This window comes from Trachypithecus francoisi, unplaced genomic scaffold (assembly GCF_009764315.1).
Source record: "Trachypithecus francoisi isolate TF-2019V2 unplaced genomic scaffold, Tfra_2.0 Lachesis_group6, whole genome shotgun sequence".
Classification (NCBI taxonomy): Eukaryota; Metazoa; Chordata; class Mammalia; order Primates; family Cercopithecidae; genus Trachypithecus; species Trachypithecus francoisi.
Window position 1 is genome coordinate 115129883 of NW_022681471.1, and position 16492 is coordinate 115146374.

At 43.6% G+C, this 16492-nt stretch overlaps 1 protein-coding gene across 1 annotated transcript in view; it reads left to right on the plus strand.

Annotated features, from left to right (window-relative positions):
- Nucleotides 1–16492, plus strand: part of MAP7D2 (MAP7 domain containing 2) — a 122352-nt gene that overhangs the window by 65798 nt on the left and 40062 nt on the right. Inside the window, 6 exon segments of the mRNA XM_033201422.1 lie at nt 5971–6082; nt 6927–7025; nt 9813–9839; nt 9842–9865; nt 9868–9921; nt 11804–11926. Of these exon segments, the coding sequence (XP_033057313.1) occupies nt 5971–6082; nt 6927–7025; nt 9813–9839; nt 9842–9865; nt 9868–9921; nt 11804–11926 (439 nt within the window).

A 16492-nucleotide genomic window follows, 5' to 3' on the forward strand; every position in this document is an offset into this window, starting at 1 on the left:
TTACCTTTTCTGATTCTAAGACTCAAAGGGTCCCTGGTGGTCTAGTAGATAGGGAAAAAAAAAAAGACTCAGAGGAGATTGTGGATAGCGGCTGGGTGGTGTGAATCTGAGGGTTACAGATGGTAGTTCATGCCTCCAGGGCAGACACAAGGCCAGAACAAGAGCTGTGAGGTTGAGAACATTGTGATCCTGTCAGTTGCTACTGGCAAATTAGTCTACCCTCAAATACCAAGATGCTAGTATATTTAAATTTTAATGTAGTTCTTTATTTTAATTGCTCTTTCCATTATCTTTTAAAAAAGAGATGGCACATAATTACCCCTACAGAGTTCTTTATTACTAATTTTTAAAATATTTTCGAAAGCATATTTGGATTATAGATTTTCTTCACGATTATATTTTTAGGATGTAATAAAAACTTTATGTCAGTTGATGATAATTTTTTATTCATAAGTATAATGATTCATCTTTTAGTATGAACATATAGAGGTTTGGTAATCTCCAACACTGTAGGATATAAAGATGTTTGTACAAATTCAGTATTTTTTTAAAATCTCTGAATGGTTGTTTATCACTAATATATTTACCCCTTCCTTTTTTTTTTTTTTTTTTAAAGAACACATACGAAAACACACAGAGTCAGACCCATCTTGCCCGAGCACCCTTTCATGGTGATTTCTTTCCTCCTCTTAGGAAATGAGATCTCAGCCAGTGTCTTAGCTGTGGTTCACCGTTACTGGTTGCAGTCTGATTGCTGTGCCTTCATCTGCTCCCAGTTCAAATGTCAGCTCAAATGCCAGCTCTACCACTGAGCAGCTGGTGGCCAGGGGCAAGTCACATGCCCCTCTAACTCTGTCTCCTTAGCCCAAAAGAGAGGTAGTTACAGGAATTACAAGAGGTAACTTTTGTAAAAGTGCCCAGCAAAGCACCTAGCACAGAGTAATCATTCAGGAATGTTACATTCTGTTTAGTTACTTCAGCTGAGCCTAGCTAAAGCAAGGTCAAGAGGGAGCTACTCACAAAAGCTTATGAAACAGAGTCAGTAGATGGGAAAAAGCCACAGTATAATAAGCTGTTTTGGTAACTTGGACAGATTTCTTCTTTCCTCCTTGTGTGTTTTCAAGAGTTGCTGGTGGACTCACCTATTTTCTTCCTATCCTCCATTCCTTGATGACTTAGAGCTTGTCCTCTTCCTCCATGATGTCTCCATTTTGAAAGCTTGTCACTGCTGCTTCAAGGAAGGGGTACTGTGAAGTCACATAAGATACTTCCCGTGCTCTGACATATGCAGTGTCACTGGGGGCTGCTTTTGAGGCAATTTCTGTTTATAATTTCTCTCTACAGAACATTAGTGCTAGAGGCATGTTAAATTAAGTAGTCCAGCTCCCCCTTCTTGGAGGTGAGAGAGTTTTATGCCATGTGATGCAGCTGAATCTTTTGTGGTTTCCCTTCTGGGTAATTTTCTATTTGTGTGCTTCCTTGCACCCCAAATGTGGTGGAGGGAGGCAGGAGGCTGCCCGACTGACCCTTGTCATCCCAAGCTGAGCTTGGTTCCCTCTTCTCCCTAGGCACAGCAGGGCAGGGCTGAGGGCTGGGCCTCCTGTGGTTGTGTAGCAACCCAAGGAAACAGCAGCCTCCCTCTGCCACCTGCTCCTGCCCTCAGGTTCCCAGGGGACCCAGGTGTAGCTTAGGGACTTGCCACACACAGGCTGGCTTGTTAGTTACATTGGGTCTCTAGCTGGTTGGAAAGTGTTTGTGTTGCCCACCAAATCCTGCCTTTCTGGGTCTGATACTTAGGAGCTCATGAGAGGCCTGTTGACCCCATCCCAGCCCTGTCCTGGCTCTGTATCTCTGTGGTTGTCGTGATGCCACTCTTGATAACCCCTCATGTCTATGCCAGGGCAGAAGTGGGTACCACCAATGGCCTGACTCAGAGGTCTCCAGAGTTGGCAGAGGTAGAAGCTAGTCAGGCCTGTCCCAGGGAGGGGATGGGGTGGTTCTACTGTCCACTTGACACCCTGACCTTAAACTCATTATCTTGCTGGAGGCCACCTACTCGTAAGGTGAGTTCTTAGAACCTTCACGTGCCACACAACTCCCAGGAACCGAGCTACCAGAACAAGTTCCTGTCACCTGTGTTTGGGCTGACAACACAGTATGCCCACCCATTCTCAGGGCAGTATATCTTCCTGACCAGTGGCCCTGGAAAATTGGATTTGGAAAAGCCATCTTCCTGTTCCTTATGCTAAACAGAAAAGAGAAAGGCCTCTTTCTTTCTTTCTATCTCTTTCTTCTCCTCTCTCTCTTCTTTCTTTCTTTCTTTCTTTCTTTCTTTCTTTCTTGTCTCTGTCTCTCTCTCTCTCTGTCTGTCTGTCTCTCTCTCTCTCTCTCTCTCTCTCTCTCTCGTCTGTCTTTCTTCACACATCCCTGCTGAGGACCACTTGGGGTGTGTCCCTGCAGTGTCATCCCGAACACATGTAATGGGCCGGGCACGTGGCTTATGCCTGTAATCCCAGCACTTGGGAGCCGAGGCAGGTGGATCACCTGAGGTCAGGAGTTCAAGACCAGCCTGGCCAACATGGTGAAACCCAGTCTCTGCTAAAAATACAAAAATTACACAGGCATGGTGGTGCTCGCCTGTAATCCTAGCTACTTAGGAGGCTGAGGTGAGAGAATCACTTGAACCCAGGAGGTGGAGCTTGCAGTGAGCAGAGATCGCACCACTGCACTCCAGCCTGGGTGACAAAGCAAGACTCCATCTCAAACAAACAAACAAAAAAATATATAATGGCAGTTGAAGAGACCCAGCCACCCCTACCACCTATTCCTGCCAGAGACTGCTGTCTGAGTAACAGTGTCTGGAATGTGCCCTGCTGGCGACCTTTAATACTATTCAGCCAGTTCAGGGGGGTCATCTTGGTTGTGATTCTCTAAATTCATCCAGACAGATCTAAAGCCAGAGCTCAAGACATCAAGTGTGAGGCTGGCTTGCTTCCTTCCTTCCTTCCTTCCTCCTCCTTCCTATCTCCCTCCCCTCCCCCTCCCCCTCCCCCTCCCCCTCCCCCTCCCCTTCCCCTTCCCCTTCCCTTCCTTCCCTTCCCTTCCCTTCCCTTTCCTTTCCCTTCCCTTCCCTTCCCTTCCCTTCCTTCCCTTCCCTCCCTTCCTTCTTTCCTTCTTTCCTTTCACTAAGCCCTACCTAATAGAGGAGATTCTAGGGACAAGGATTTGCCTTGCCCTTTCTCCATCCTCTGTTGATCATCAGATGATACTCAGGAGAACCAGAACTTGGCAGGAATTGCAGTATGCAGTTCTGATATTTATTAATACTGTTTTTCTAATGTGATAGAACTTTCTCATGCTCACTTTCTCATGCTCAGCCTTTCCTCTAACCAGTAGCTCTTGCTTGGGCGTCCCATGACCAGCAGCACCTGGGAACTTGTTAGAATGCAGATTCTCAGCAGACTCCACCCCAGACCTATTGACTCAGAAACTCTGGGGATAAACCCCAGGGTTTTAACAGTTTCTCTAGGGGATTCTCCTACCTGATCTCTCAGGTATGAGAACTGTTGCTGTAAATGGTCCTGATAAGAATCTTCCTCTTAAATTCAGATTCACTTAGCTTTTTTAAGGACTTACTACATACTAGTCATTATCCCATAGACTTAGCGTGACCTGGTGATGTAGGTAAGCTCATCCCCATTTTATAGGCAAGGAAACTGAAGCCCAGTTTCCTTGAAATGGAAATGATTAGCTCAAGTTCACAGGGATAAAAAGCGGCAGGCAGAGGTGGGATTTGAATCCTTACCTCCTGACTCCAAATCTGGGATATGGAGTCCCATATGAAGGAACAAAAAGATACACACAAACACGAGACAATACTGACCTATACAGGACTAACATTAAATAAGACTTGTGCACTGGACAACTTTTGTTTTCTGTATGTGTGAATCACCCCATTCTGACTTTTTGGAGTTCCATAAATCCTCTTCTCTTAGAACTTGGTTATCATCTATTTCTCATCATCTCTCCAAAAGTGGGTGATACAAAGTGAGTGTGTTTTTCTCTCAGGGACAGCTGTGTTTTCATCAGCCACCTCAAGGTCTGAAGGAATGAATCTCCAGTGGTGGGATTTGGAGCAGCTCAGTCGGCTGGAGATGGATGGCAGGGGTAGTTTTTCTAGAGGCCACTGAAAAGTCCAGGGGCAGGTCTGGCTTTCAGTGAGTACTCATTCCCTTACAACGATGCCCCCAGATAGCTGATCGGTGGTCAGGCTGGTTCAGTGAAGCTCACTTGTTCTTTGTTCTCATCGGTCCCCTAGTAGAGAAGGGACCACTTTTTGAGGTCCTTCTGGCATGTAGGAAATCTACCATAACCCACCCAGTACTTAATTCACTCTAGGATGAAAAGTTTCAACACTTCAGTTAGGTCATTGGTTAAACACTTTATGTTAAAACCATATAATGAAATACTATTCAGCCCCAGTCTCGAGTGGCTGTACTTCAGGCATCACATGGCAGAGTTCTCTTCCCTCCAAGCCCCAGCTTTTATCAGGCAGACTGTCAGAGTTGGCCATCATCATTTAATGGGCCAGGGTCGTGAGGACTGGACTCTGCCAAGGCATGCATACTCATGATTGTAGAGTCTCAGGCCAAAAACAAGAGCACAGTTAATAGCTAATACAAATCTAAGACTTACAGGAGGTAAAAATCCCCCTTTCTGCTCACAGGTCCCTGGAGAGGCAGTCTCTTAGCAAAGTGCTATTCAGAGAAAAATTATGCAGAGGAGGCTGAGATGTGGAGAAGCCAGATCCTCATCTCATCCCTCTGGTATAGACAGAAGGGATAAATCCAGATACCTATTAAATGCCTTTATATGTTCTAGTAAGTGTGACATAAAGGAGCCTTTTCCTGATCTTTAAGTCATGGTTACTCAGTTGATGCTGTCCTAACTTAATTTTGCTTCTGTGTGTGTTTCTTTAAGCCATGAGACAATTGTATCTTTTTGTTTTGGAGTCAGGCTACAATTAACCCAATTCCTGGAGCATCTCAGGGTTGGGCTTTATGAGGGCAAAAGGGTGTCATTATAACTGCTAGCTCAGGCCTTCTCCAGTGGAGACAGGGAGAGGAGTTGGTATTTGCAGTGTCATGGAGGTGGTGGGGAGTGCAGAATTAGAGCACCTTCACTGCAGCACCAAGGACAACTTTATGAAAGTAACAATTTGGGTAATACAGGAGAGTGTTTTTGATAAATACTGTTACAAGAGAAGCCGAAGCCTAATGGTTGTTTTTCGCTTCTGGTTAAAAATTATTGGGTTCTGCCTCCCTGCCTCCTCTACATACGTAACTGTGAATGCATGGATGCTTTATTTTGTGGCCAGAAGGTTCTTTACTCTTACCTCTTGAAAATTTTGAAATATGCAATATTATCCCAGATTACTATATAGCAGAAAAGTGTCACACTATGTAAAACAGTTGGTTCCCCTTTAAGAAGTTCTAAGATGAAAATGCAGCTTTGCAAAATAGATCTCAGTGTCATGTATCACCCCAAAAACTCAATTATATTTGCATTAAAATTTTCTCAAAGCAAAATGTTTTATACTTTTAACTAGAAAAGATGATCTTGGTTCTGGAGCAGAATTCCAGCTCTCCTGGATAGGGCAAAGTGTCTTGAGATAGGCCTCAAGGAGTTAATGCTTATTGGGCATTATTCCTCGGGCAGCTTCTCCCCAGAGAGGGGAGGGGACAGGACGCGCAGTGTTCGGGTTGAGAACCAGTGCTAGCCTAGCTGCATTGTTTACTCTTCACCTACCCAGAACACGCTGGTGTGGCAGAGAGAGCACATATGCCTGGATTGTGGATGCTGAGCACAGAAAGCCCCATTTGGTGACTCACACCATGCTCTGAGGCAGCAGGCAGTGTGGTGGGGCCAGGTAGTAATCTTGTTAACACTCGCCTTACATGAACTGTGTAGGAACGACTGGAGGCAATGATGCGCCGGTCCCTGGAGCGCACACAGCAGCTGGAGCTGAAAAAGAAGTATTCGTGGGGAACACCACTGGCCATTGGACCCGGAGGACATGATGGTGAGTGTAAGGTTGCCCCTGTATTTCAGGTCCCGGGTGGGAAATAATGGAGCAGGCAGGGGATCATGGGCACCACTGGGTGTCTCCAGGATCTGGGGGATGCTTTGTACAGCTTTTCAGAGGCACCACGTTCAGATGTGATGTTTAAAACTGCCAAGATTCCTATGCATGCGTTTGTTATGAAGGGGATCTATGCATTCTTCTTGATAGCAAACAGCAGTTGACACAAAAACTGGCTTTGAGGGAAAGCAAAAGAAAAGACTTTGAATGCAGAGCCCAGTGAGCTGGGCCCAGCTGGCAAGCCCAGGGCTGGTCTGACTTCAGGGGAGGGAAACGGCAGGAGACTCTGTTACTTTCCAGATGCGATCAGGAAAAGCAGAGTGGCAGTTACCCTCCAAAAAGGACTGGACTATTTCCTGCTTCATTTTAAATTTTTGTTGCTTTTTCGACTTTGTTTCAGGGTGACTTATTTCATTACCAGTTCATACTCATCTTTAAATTTTCAAATCTATAATTTAATATATGGATTGTTACTAGTCTCTGGATGGCTTTTCCTTCTTTTCAGTGTCTCACTACATTTCAGCGATCTTAGCATTCTATTATGCAGGAGGTATGTACTAGCTCTATCTGAGAGCAAATGCATTTGAGTTTACAGGACAGTTCTTGACTTTGCTGTATTGTGCTTTTAACTTTTGGGCAGTGAATATACTTTATTATTTCTTTTTTGAAAAGCCAACAACGCATTTCAGTTACTTTTCTAATTTCCTAATTAGAAACTAAGAAGCAACAAGAAATTGGGACTTTTTTCTTTTACCTCTCTTTGCTCTGATTTTTTGCTGTGTAGGTGAATCAGAAAATACCCCACCCCCTCCTCTAGGTTTAGCAGCCAGCACCCTCCCTCCGGATGCAGGGACCACTGCCGCAGCTGCCGAGTCCACCAATGGTATATCCGAGCATCACTATGCCATAGCATTTTGTGATAACTGTTCTGATCACCCTCCTCCATCACCACGTCTGTGTCAAGCACTTTTACAACTGATTTCTTAGTCTGTTCTGTTACAATTTTTTTTTTCTAGCAACATGAATGACATACCCATATTTCTTTGTTCCTCTGTCATTATAGAGTGGTGCATGCCTTACATCTTAGTGCCCTGGAAACATTTTATCCTCAACTCACTAATGTCTGCCTTGAAAATCTTGTCAGTGTTGGATTTTTGCACATTCAGATCTTTAACAATCTCTTCATCATCTGTTGTAGACATTAAGTAGTAGAGCATTCTGATTACTTCTGGTTACCAAAACCTGTATTCACCCAGAGTTCTGAATGGAAAACTTGGGCTTAGTGTTAAAGTGATAGATTACTGTAGAGGTGTTTGAGAGGGAGTGGTAGGGAATTTATCAGTGCTAACACTGGGAATCCAAATAATTAGATAATTTGGCTTTGTGCTTGATTTTATCTCTCTGTCTAATAGGCTGTTTTATATACAGGCCTGAGAAACTTCTCTGGTCTAGATCAAGAACAGAACTAGCCAAACTTTGTTCCCATTTAATAATGACTTTAGAAATTCAATCCAGCTTTAACTGGCAAAAAAAAAAAAAAAAGATATAAAAGGGATGCAGTATTTACCAGCAATGCAGAAAGTCATATTAGCAGCAGGAATCAATATCCTTGGTTTCTGACATTCCTTTGACAATTAATAATCCTTACTGGGGGTGCTTCGTAACAGCAATTTTGCTGCACAAGCAAAGTTACCTCTAGCGTGGGCACTAGCTTTCCCCCTAAGAAAGGTGCAGGAGGGCCAGGCGTGGTGGCTCGTGCCTGTAATCCCAGCACTTTGGGAGGCCGAGGCAGGCAGATCAGTTGAGATCAGGAGTTCACCTGGCCAACATGGTGAAACCCCGCCTCTACTAAAAATATAAAAATTAGTCAAGTGTGGTGGCGATTGCCTGTAGCCCCAGCTACTCAGGAGGCTGAGGCAGGAGAATTGCTTGAACCCGGGAGGCAGAGGTTGCAGTGAGATCGTGCCAGTGCACTCCAGCCTGGGTGATGGAGCAAGACTCCGTCTTGAAAAAAAAAGAAAAAAGAAAAGAAAGGTGCAGAGAGATGGAGTAATCACCCACTGGGAATCAGCACCCAGGGCCCGGGCCAGGGTGAAATGAGTGCAGTACTTGACTAGAGCACACAATTTAAGGGAGTGCCAAAAATCTCAGTAATAAAGATAAAATAATATCTTAATGTGATATTTTTAAAATCAAAATTAATGCAAAACAATCCATAATAAACAACACATTTCTAAAGGCCAGTGCCATGCTGAGCATATCAGAGCCTGAAGCAAAAGGGAAAATGTGCACCCCTGTATACATGGTTTTATGTAATTTCTAATGTTTAATTTTTTTCAAAACGTTAAAGTAGTTTAAAATATGGAAAAATTGAAAAGTAGGAGTATTAAAACTCACATTTCAACTTTAAATACTTTGTTTCTATGCAAATCAAATTTATTATACTTTTACTTCAGCTTTAGTTAATTAAAAATTTGGGGCCAGGTGCAGTGGCTCACGCCTGTAATCCCAGCACTTTGGGAGGCTGAGGCGGATCACAAGGTCAAGAGATCAAGACCATCCTGGCCAACATGGTGAAATACCGTCTCTACTAACAATACAAAAATTAGCTGGGCATGGTGGTGAGCGCCTGTAGTCCCAGCTACTCAGGAGGCTGAGGCAGGAGAATCACTTGAACCGGGAGGCGGAGGTTGCAGTGAGCTGAGATCGTGCCACTGCACTGTAGCCTGGGAGACAGAGTGAGACTCCATCTCAAAAAAAAAAAAAAAAAAAAAAAATATTTAAGATTGTCATTTGGTCAGCAGAAATTATAGAACACGGCAGTTCTCATAGCAGTTCTCATATGAAAACAAGATGAGCAAAGGAGTAGATTTTGAAAATATTATTGATGACTTTGCTTTTTCTACAACCAAGAGCACACATTTTTCTTTTGGCCTCAGGCTTTAACATAGCTTGACAGGGCACTGTCAGCATCTCTTTGTTTGCTATAATGGTTTATTTAATTTAGAGACCAGTCTGAAATAATGACTGAAACATGAGAACACCAAACTCAAGGTCGCCTGTTAAAATCCTAACCTCAAACAGTTAAAGCATTTGCGAAAGGGCCATTTTGATCTGTCTCTTACTAAGTAAGAAAAGGAAAACCAACTGCTAAAGAGGCCGTTCTGCTTTAAATACAACTCCGAGAGGATGGATTTCATCTCTCTCCAACCTGAGCTATAGATAACCTTCATAAAAGAATTGGTTTCAGCAAGCAGTGACAGTCAGACCATAAGGCGTTTTCCAGTGGTTGGTGATTTGTCTCTGGGTCCAAGTTGGTTTTGTTTTTGTGTGATGTGAGCATGCTCAAAAATTCCTAGACAAAAGAAAATGATTTGTTGGTGGGATTAACATGGCTTTAGTTGAACAGTTGAGTGAGGTTGAACATTTGAAATTGAAGATGACAACACAGTGAAGAAATTGCAGAGATCTTGCTGCAGACCAAGGGCTGCTGTAGCCTGGGCATTTCCAGATTAGGATAATGAGATGCCAGGATGATGAAAGCAGAGCACGCTGTGCCACAGCATTTAGGAGGTGTGTGGATGAGGACAGGAAGGACACTTCGGGATATGTGTTTCTCGGTTCTACAGTAGTGTGATGAATACCAATGTCTTAATGCATTTCTCTGCAGCATGTGACAAACTTTCAACATCAACTATGAATTGCCAAAGCCGACGGAGCCTCCATGAGTAAACGCCTGTCTTCATCCACCGCGGCAATATCCTATTCCCCAGACCGAGGCAAGTGAATGTGTAGACTTGGTCTCTCCAGTTTGTTTCTTTTCTGGTGTGAGCATCTTAACGTTGGTCTTTGTGAGAGCCTCCTCTTGAGCCTTCTGCAGATACCATCATTGTCCTAGTCTTGTGGTCTGAATGTGGGAGCCCTAGGGCCTTGTCAGTGGGACTTTGGAACGTGGCATGGCTCTTTAGAGCCAGGTCGTTGTTGAATAGAGGCAAGAATTAATGCAGTCTCCCAGTCTGAAAGAAACTGTTCTGTTTTCCACATTGCATGTAGGAGTTAGCTTGCCCGGGAATTAATTAACCAGTGGGCAGATGTGACCATTAAAGTAACTACCTGGTCAATGATGGAATACAGTTGATTAACCAGAAAGAGCAGAATTGATAAGTTATAGTTACATGGGAGGCTTAGATATGTGAAAAAATGGGGTTCTGCCATCATCTGTGGTTTGTAGGCCTGCCCATTTTGTAGATGAAAAGAGAAGCACAGAACTAATGAGGCCTAGGAAAAGAATGGGTGGCACTCTGTTTTGAGTTGGGAGATGATGTGTATGGGACGTGTGCCAGTTCCAGAACCTGAGTAGATTTAACACGGTCTGCATTCTCACAAAGGCTCAGATAAGTCACTGAAAGTCTGTTTATACCTTTCAGAGTATATAGGTAAGGAAATAAGGGAAGCTCTCCATGCACTAAATGTTTATTCTAAAGCAACACTGAAGAAGTATCAGGTGCCAGTGGAGTGTTTAACACAAGTTATCACCAAGGGCAGAGCAAGAGGCTGGTTGCGACTTGGCAGAGGCTGGTGTGCCTTCCTGGTTGTTTCCACTGACATTAACTTTGTACCTCTATCCCAGAGGCATGTTATGTGTGTCAGAGACCCTATAAGGTTCATAATGCTACTGATCTGTGATGCAGTTCATGGTAAGCACCAGGAACTGGAAGTGATGAAGAGCCGAATACAGAGTGAGGGAAAAGTTAATTCATTGCCATATATAATCCATTCTAAACTGATCTAAATATTTTGGTCATTGACTTGTAGATTATGAATACTACTATCTTTCATTAAAGCTGATAATCAGTTGGCTGTTTGTATTTTTGTGCCTCTTCACTTAATTTTTTACCCTTATTGACATGTAAAAAGTATGAAAAATATATTTTTATACTATTACAGGATGACATTTTATTTAAAATCAGTGTGTTATGAAATGTTTCTTAGCACAGGACCTAAAACAAGTGTTTTATAGGCATAATTTTTTTCTACTTGGAGTAAAGGATTTTTTTTTTTTTTTTTTGAGACAGGCTCTCTGTTGCACAGGCTAGAGTGCAGTGATACAGTCTTGGCTCACTGCAAACTCTGCCTCCTGGGCTCAAGCCATCCTCTCACTTCAGCCTCAAGTAGCTGGGACTATAGGCGCACATCACCATGCCCAGCTAATTTTTTGTATTTTTTGTAAAGACGAGGTTTCGCTATGTTGCCCGGGCTGGTCTCAAATTCTTGAGTTCAAGAGACCCGACTGCCTTGGCCTCCCAAAGTGTTGGGATAACAAGCATGAGCCACCATGCCTGGCCATAAATGATTTCCTGAGTCCATATTACATCTGGGAGGTGGGCTAATTCTCTGAGTGATACAGGTCACTGTACTGCAATAGCATATTGAATGGATTCTGGTACCTCATGACAATTAATGCACTTTCCCAAACTCTAAAGGACACATTATTTGTTTTATTTTACTATGACAAATTCCAAATCCATCCTTTGTTCAAATATTTTTATTTTCCATGTTCTGCCACCCAAAAGTTAATTTGCACCATGCATTGTGTTGTTTAAACGTTTTGTTTTGTTTTAATTTTGCTTTTTAAAATTTTCATTTGATTCCATCCCTCAGCTCATCACATGCACCTTAGTCCAATGGAAGCCATTCTTGTTTCGCGACTGTTGACACCCACACAGTCTTCTTTAGCCAGAAGCAGAGCTTCAGTCGTGCTCTCTGGGCAGGCCAGTGATTCAGGTAAAAGAGGCTAAGCTGGTAACACCAGGGAAAATGCCCAAAGAGGTTTTGGTCAGCCTAGGATTTACTCCTGAATTTTTGGATTTTGCTTCCTATTTGCTGGCTTTGTGAAATGTCTTCATTGGTTAATAACTTCTTCTACCAGTGTTTTTCTGTTTTATGTTTCTTTTGAGTGTCACAGAGGTGAGTAAATTATTTTATGAGTGAGAGCATGTCCTTTAGGGGAAGAGAAACCCACTTGAACTCTGCAGGTTAGTAGGCTTCTTAAGAGATGATGTGGCAAAATAGCCTGTAGACCAGTCTGGGGAGTCCCATAGCCAGCTCTGCCATTCACTAGCTCTCACCATTGGGGGTAAGTTAATTAACTTCTTTAAGCCTCAGTTTTCTCATATATAAGATAGAGCTATTTTAAATTATTGTGAGGATTAAATGAGAGAGTGCACACAAATGAGATAGCACAATGATTAGCACAGAATAAAAGCTCAACAGAAGTTAGAGCTTCACTACTGAAAAGGTGATCCATCGACCAGCAATGGCAGCAGCATCTAGGAGCTTGGTTGGAAGGCCCCACCCAACCTACACATTGAAGTCTGAGAAACACTGGACCAGACCATCAAAGCTCTGCCTTTATCAAAGCAGATCAAGTTATCATGTCAGGATTCGTGGGGGCTGGGATTCTCTTTGTTTCCAGATGAGCAGTACTGTGTCCGCCTAAGGTCAGGTCTACTCTCTATTCTCAAGATAGTGTACTCAGTGTGATGATACATAAATGACATAAAACTTCTGCCTAGTTGTAGCTGCTTCCAAACAGTTATACTATTTCTGCAAAGAAGTTGTACAGGTAGCTAATAAGTTCATAAGATGCTCAACATCATTAATCATTAGGGAAATGCAAATCAAAACCATAGTGGGTTGCCACTTCACACCCACTAGGATGACTAGAATTTTTTTAAAAGGGGAAATAACCACATGTTGGTGGAGGTGTGGAGACACTCTTCCCTCACACACTGCTGGTGGGAATGTGCAGCTGCTGTAGAACATGGTCTGGCAGTTCCTCAAAAACTTAAGCATAGAGTTCCCTTACGACCCAGCAATTCCACTTCTAGGTATACAGCCAAGGAAATTAAAAACATATGTTTGCACAAAAACTTATTCACAATAGCCATAAAGTGGAAACAAAACGTGATATACCCATAAAGTAGAATATTATTCAGTTATAAAAAGAAATACAGGCCAGGCATGGTGGCTCATGCCTTGTAATCCCAGCACTTTGGGAGGCTGATGCGGGCGGTTCAGTTGAGGTAGGGAGTTCGAGACCAGTATGGCCAACATAGTGAAACCCCATCTCTACTAAAAATACTAAAAATACAAAAATTAGGTGGGTGTGGTGGTGCACACCTGTAATCCCAGCTACTTGGGAGGCTAAGACAGGAGAATCACTTGAGCCCAGGAGGTGGAGACTGTAGTGAGCCGAGATTGCACCACTGTACTCCAGCCCGGGCGACAGAGCAAGACTCCGTCTCAAAAAAAAAAAAAAAAAAAATACAGATACATACCACAAGATAGATGAACCTTGAAAATATTATGCTAAGTGAAAGAAACCAGTTGCAAAAGGCCACAAATTGTATGCTTCTATTTACATGAAATGTCTGAAATAGGAAAATCCGTGAAGATGGACAATAGATGGTGGTTATGAGATTGGAGGAGGGAAGGAAGGGGAGTGACTGCTTAACGGACAAAGAGTTTCTTTGGGGAATCTTGAAAATGTTTTAGAAGTAGACTGTGGTTATGGTTCCACAACCTTGTGAATGTACTAAAACCTCCAAATTGTGTGTATATGTGTATGTGTATATATATATGTATATGTATTTAAAGACAGGGTCTTGCTCTTTTACGAACTCCAAGCCCTCCTCTCACCACAGCTTCCCAAGTAGCTGGGACTACAGGCACACACCACCATGCCTGGCTAATTTTTTGGATCCTTTGTAGGGACAGGGTCTCACTATGTTGCTCAGGCTGGTCTCAAACTCTTGGGCTCAAGCGTGACCCATCTGCGTCGGCCTCCAAAGTGCTAGGATTACAGGTATGAGCCACCATGCCTGTCCTGTACACTTTTTAAAGGGTGAATTTTATGGTATATGAATTACATATCAAAAAACCCTAGCAAGTAGGAAGTACCCCATTTTGAGAATAAGGAATATGTTGTGGTTCCCTAATAGCAGCTCCAGGATCAGTGATTTGCTAGGAAGACTCACAGGATCCCCAGTGAAAGGATGCAAGCAAAGTCAGCAAAGGGGAAAGGCACATGGGACAAGTCCTGGGAAGACCAGGCACAAGCTTCCAGAGTCCTCTCCAGTGGAGCCGCTCAGGATGCCTTTCACCCCAGCAATGAGTTACGACAACATGTGTGAAATGTTGCCAACCAGGGAAGCTTTTTAGAGACTCAGTGCCACCGGTTTTTACAGGGGGCTGGTCACATGCACCCCTTGCCCAGCACATACCCAAATTCCAGGTTCCCAGAAGGAAAACAGGTCTCAACATACACCATGTTGTTTGTTTATGCCCAGTGAGCCACTCATCAGTTAAAGGGGGGGTCGTCCCAAAATCTAAGTTCCCAGGTGCCGGCCAAAGGCTAACCTTGTAAGCAGGCTTTTATAGGTACAGCAGTCAGGCCTGCTATGTTAGCTCATTTTTGCACAGTCCACCCACTTGACCCTTGGCAAGGTGTCTTTACAGAAAATTTTTCAGTGGAGCACCATACAGCAGGGGGTGAGACCATCCTGCAATATTGATCTCAGTTATGTCCTTTAGGGGTTCTGGGACTTAGCAGTTAAAGCAAATCTCATTAACCAGAAAGTCTGTCTTTTTCTTCTCTTTCTTTTCTTTTCTTTTCTATTTATTTATTTATTTATTTAGGAGACAAGGTCTTGCTCTGTTGCTCTTAGCCACGCTGGAGTGCAGTGGCATGATCATGGCTCAACGCGTCCTCAACCTCCTGGGCTTAAGTGATCATCCCACCTAAGTCTCCTGAGTATCTGGGACTATAGGTGTGTGCTACCACACCTAGCTAATTTTTTTTTTTTTTTTTTTTTTTTTTTTTGTAGAGATAGGGTCTCCCTATGTTGCCCAGGTTGCTCTGAAACTCTGGGACTCAAGCGATCCTCCCACCTCGGCCTCCCAAAGTGCTGGGATTATAGGCTTAAGCCACTGCACCTGGCCTTAGAAAAGTCTGTTTGAGACAGCCAGGTGACCTCCTCCATCAGTTGCTGTATGAATCTTTTTACCTGGCCCGTGGCATCAACTCAGGCCCAGAACAGCTCTGGCCAGTAAGTTGAAACTGATCTGAATGCCTTCCAGGCCTGACAGGGTGTCATGATAATCATGGCACGCACATAGGAACTGTGATCCCCAAGGGCTCATGTGGTTCCCTGGAAACAAAGAGTTGAAGATGTTAGGGTACACTAACAGGGTATCAGTGGTCAGGCAGTCACCAACGTGGCCTCCCACTGTGGTGACTGGTACCTCAGGGTGTTCAGTCCAGTGCAGGTAATTCAGCTCCATCCCAGGTTTCATGGGGGCTGCCTGAGGCCATCAGTCCCAAGCAGTTCTACCAGTGACCCTACTTCATCTTCTTGGCAAGTGCAGACGGCATCTGGAGGTGTTCTGTGGGACATACAGGAACTGGCCCCACCCCTGCCGACTCATAGTCATGCTGTCACGTGCCATCTAGGCTCAGCCATGGGTCTGAGTCCAAGGTGCTTTCAGCACAGGGAGTTTTCCTTCAGGAAGGAGAGCACTTCCAGGAGCAGTTATGAAAAACAGAGCACAAATGTCCTTCCCTATTGCTGTATCACCCCAGGTGTTGCATTATGTTGTTTTTCTCCATGTCCTATTCATTAATCAAAACTTTACATTTTCTTAATCATCCCCTACTCTCACCCAGACCTTTCAAAGAAAGGACAAAAGCATTTGTTAAAACCCATTTTTAATCCAACTTAACCAGAAAGATATGTTGTGTTCAGGTATTAGGCTAAAATCCTAAATTTTCAAAACATTTTAAAGTAGGTTTATATCACCTCTGAGCACTTTCATCTTGATCATTTATCCAGTGAGCAGCCTAGAAAGGATCAATCCCTTTCCAGTGACAGCTGCATTTAGCAAATTCCTTTACTGACACGTGTAGTGAGAGAAAGGTAGAGGAAATATAGTCAGGATCTCAGTCTCTTACAAACTGCAGCTACTCCAGAAAATTAAACACAAAACATCAACAGCAGTGACACTTTCCCCAGAGGGTATGGAGTTCAATCTGTCAGGGATGGCTGAAAGAGTCACATCGCCTGTGATGTGACTTGGAGCTTTTGTAGAAGTCATGTGTTGGGAATATAATCAGACTCTGCATCAGAAATATAGAGCCAACGAGCAGCTTGACTGTGGATGGTCCCATCAGAGAACAATCCCTGTCTTGTGGGCACTTGTATGTGACCCAGTCTAGCAGCATCCAGGATCTTTTTATAGTTTTGGGCCCCATGAAGGGCATTCTATATTTATAGTGGTCCCTAGTCAATT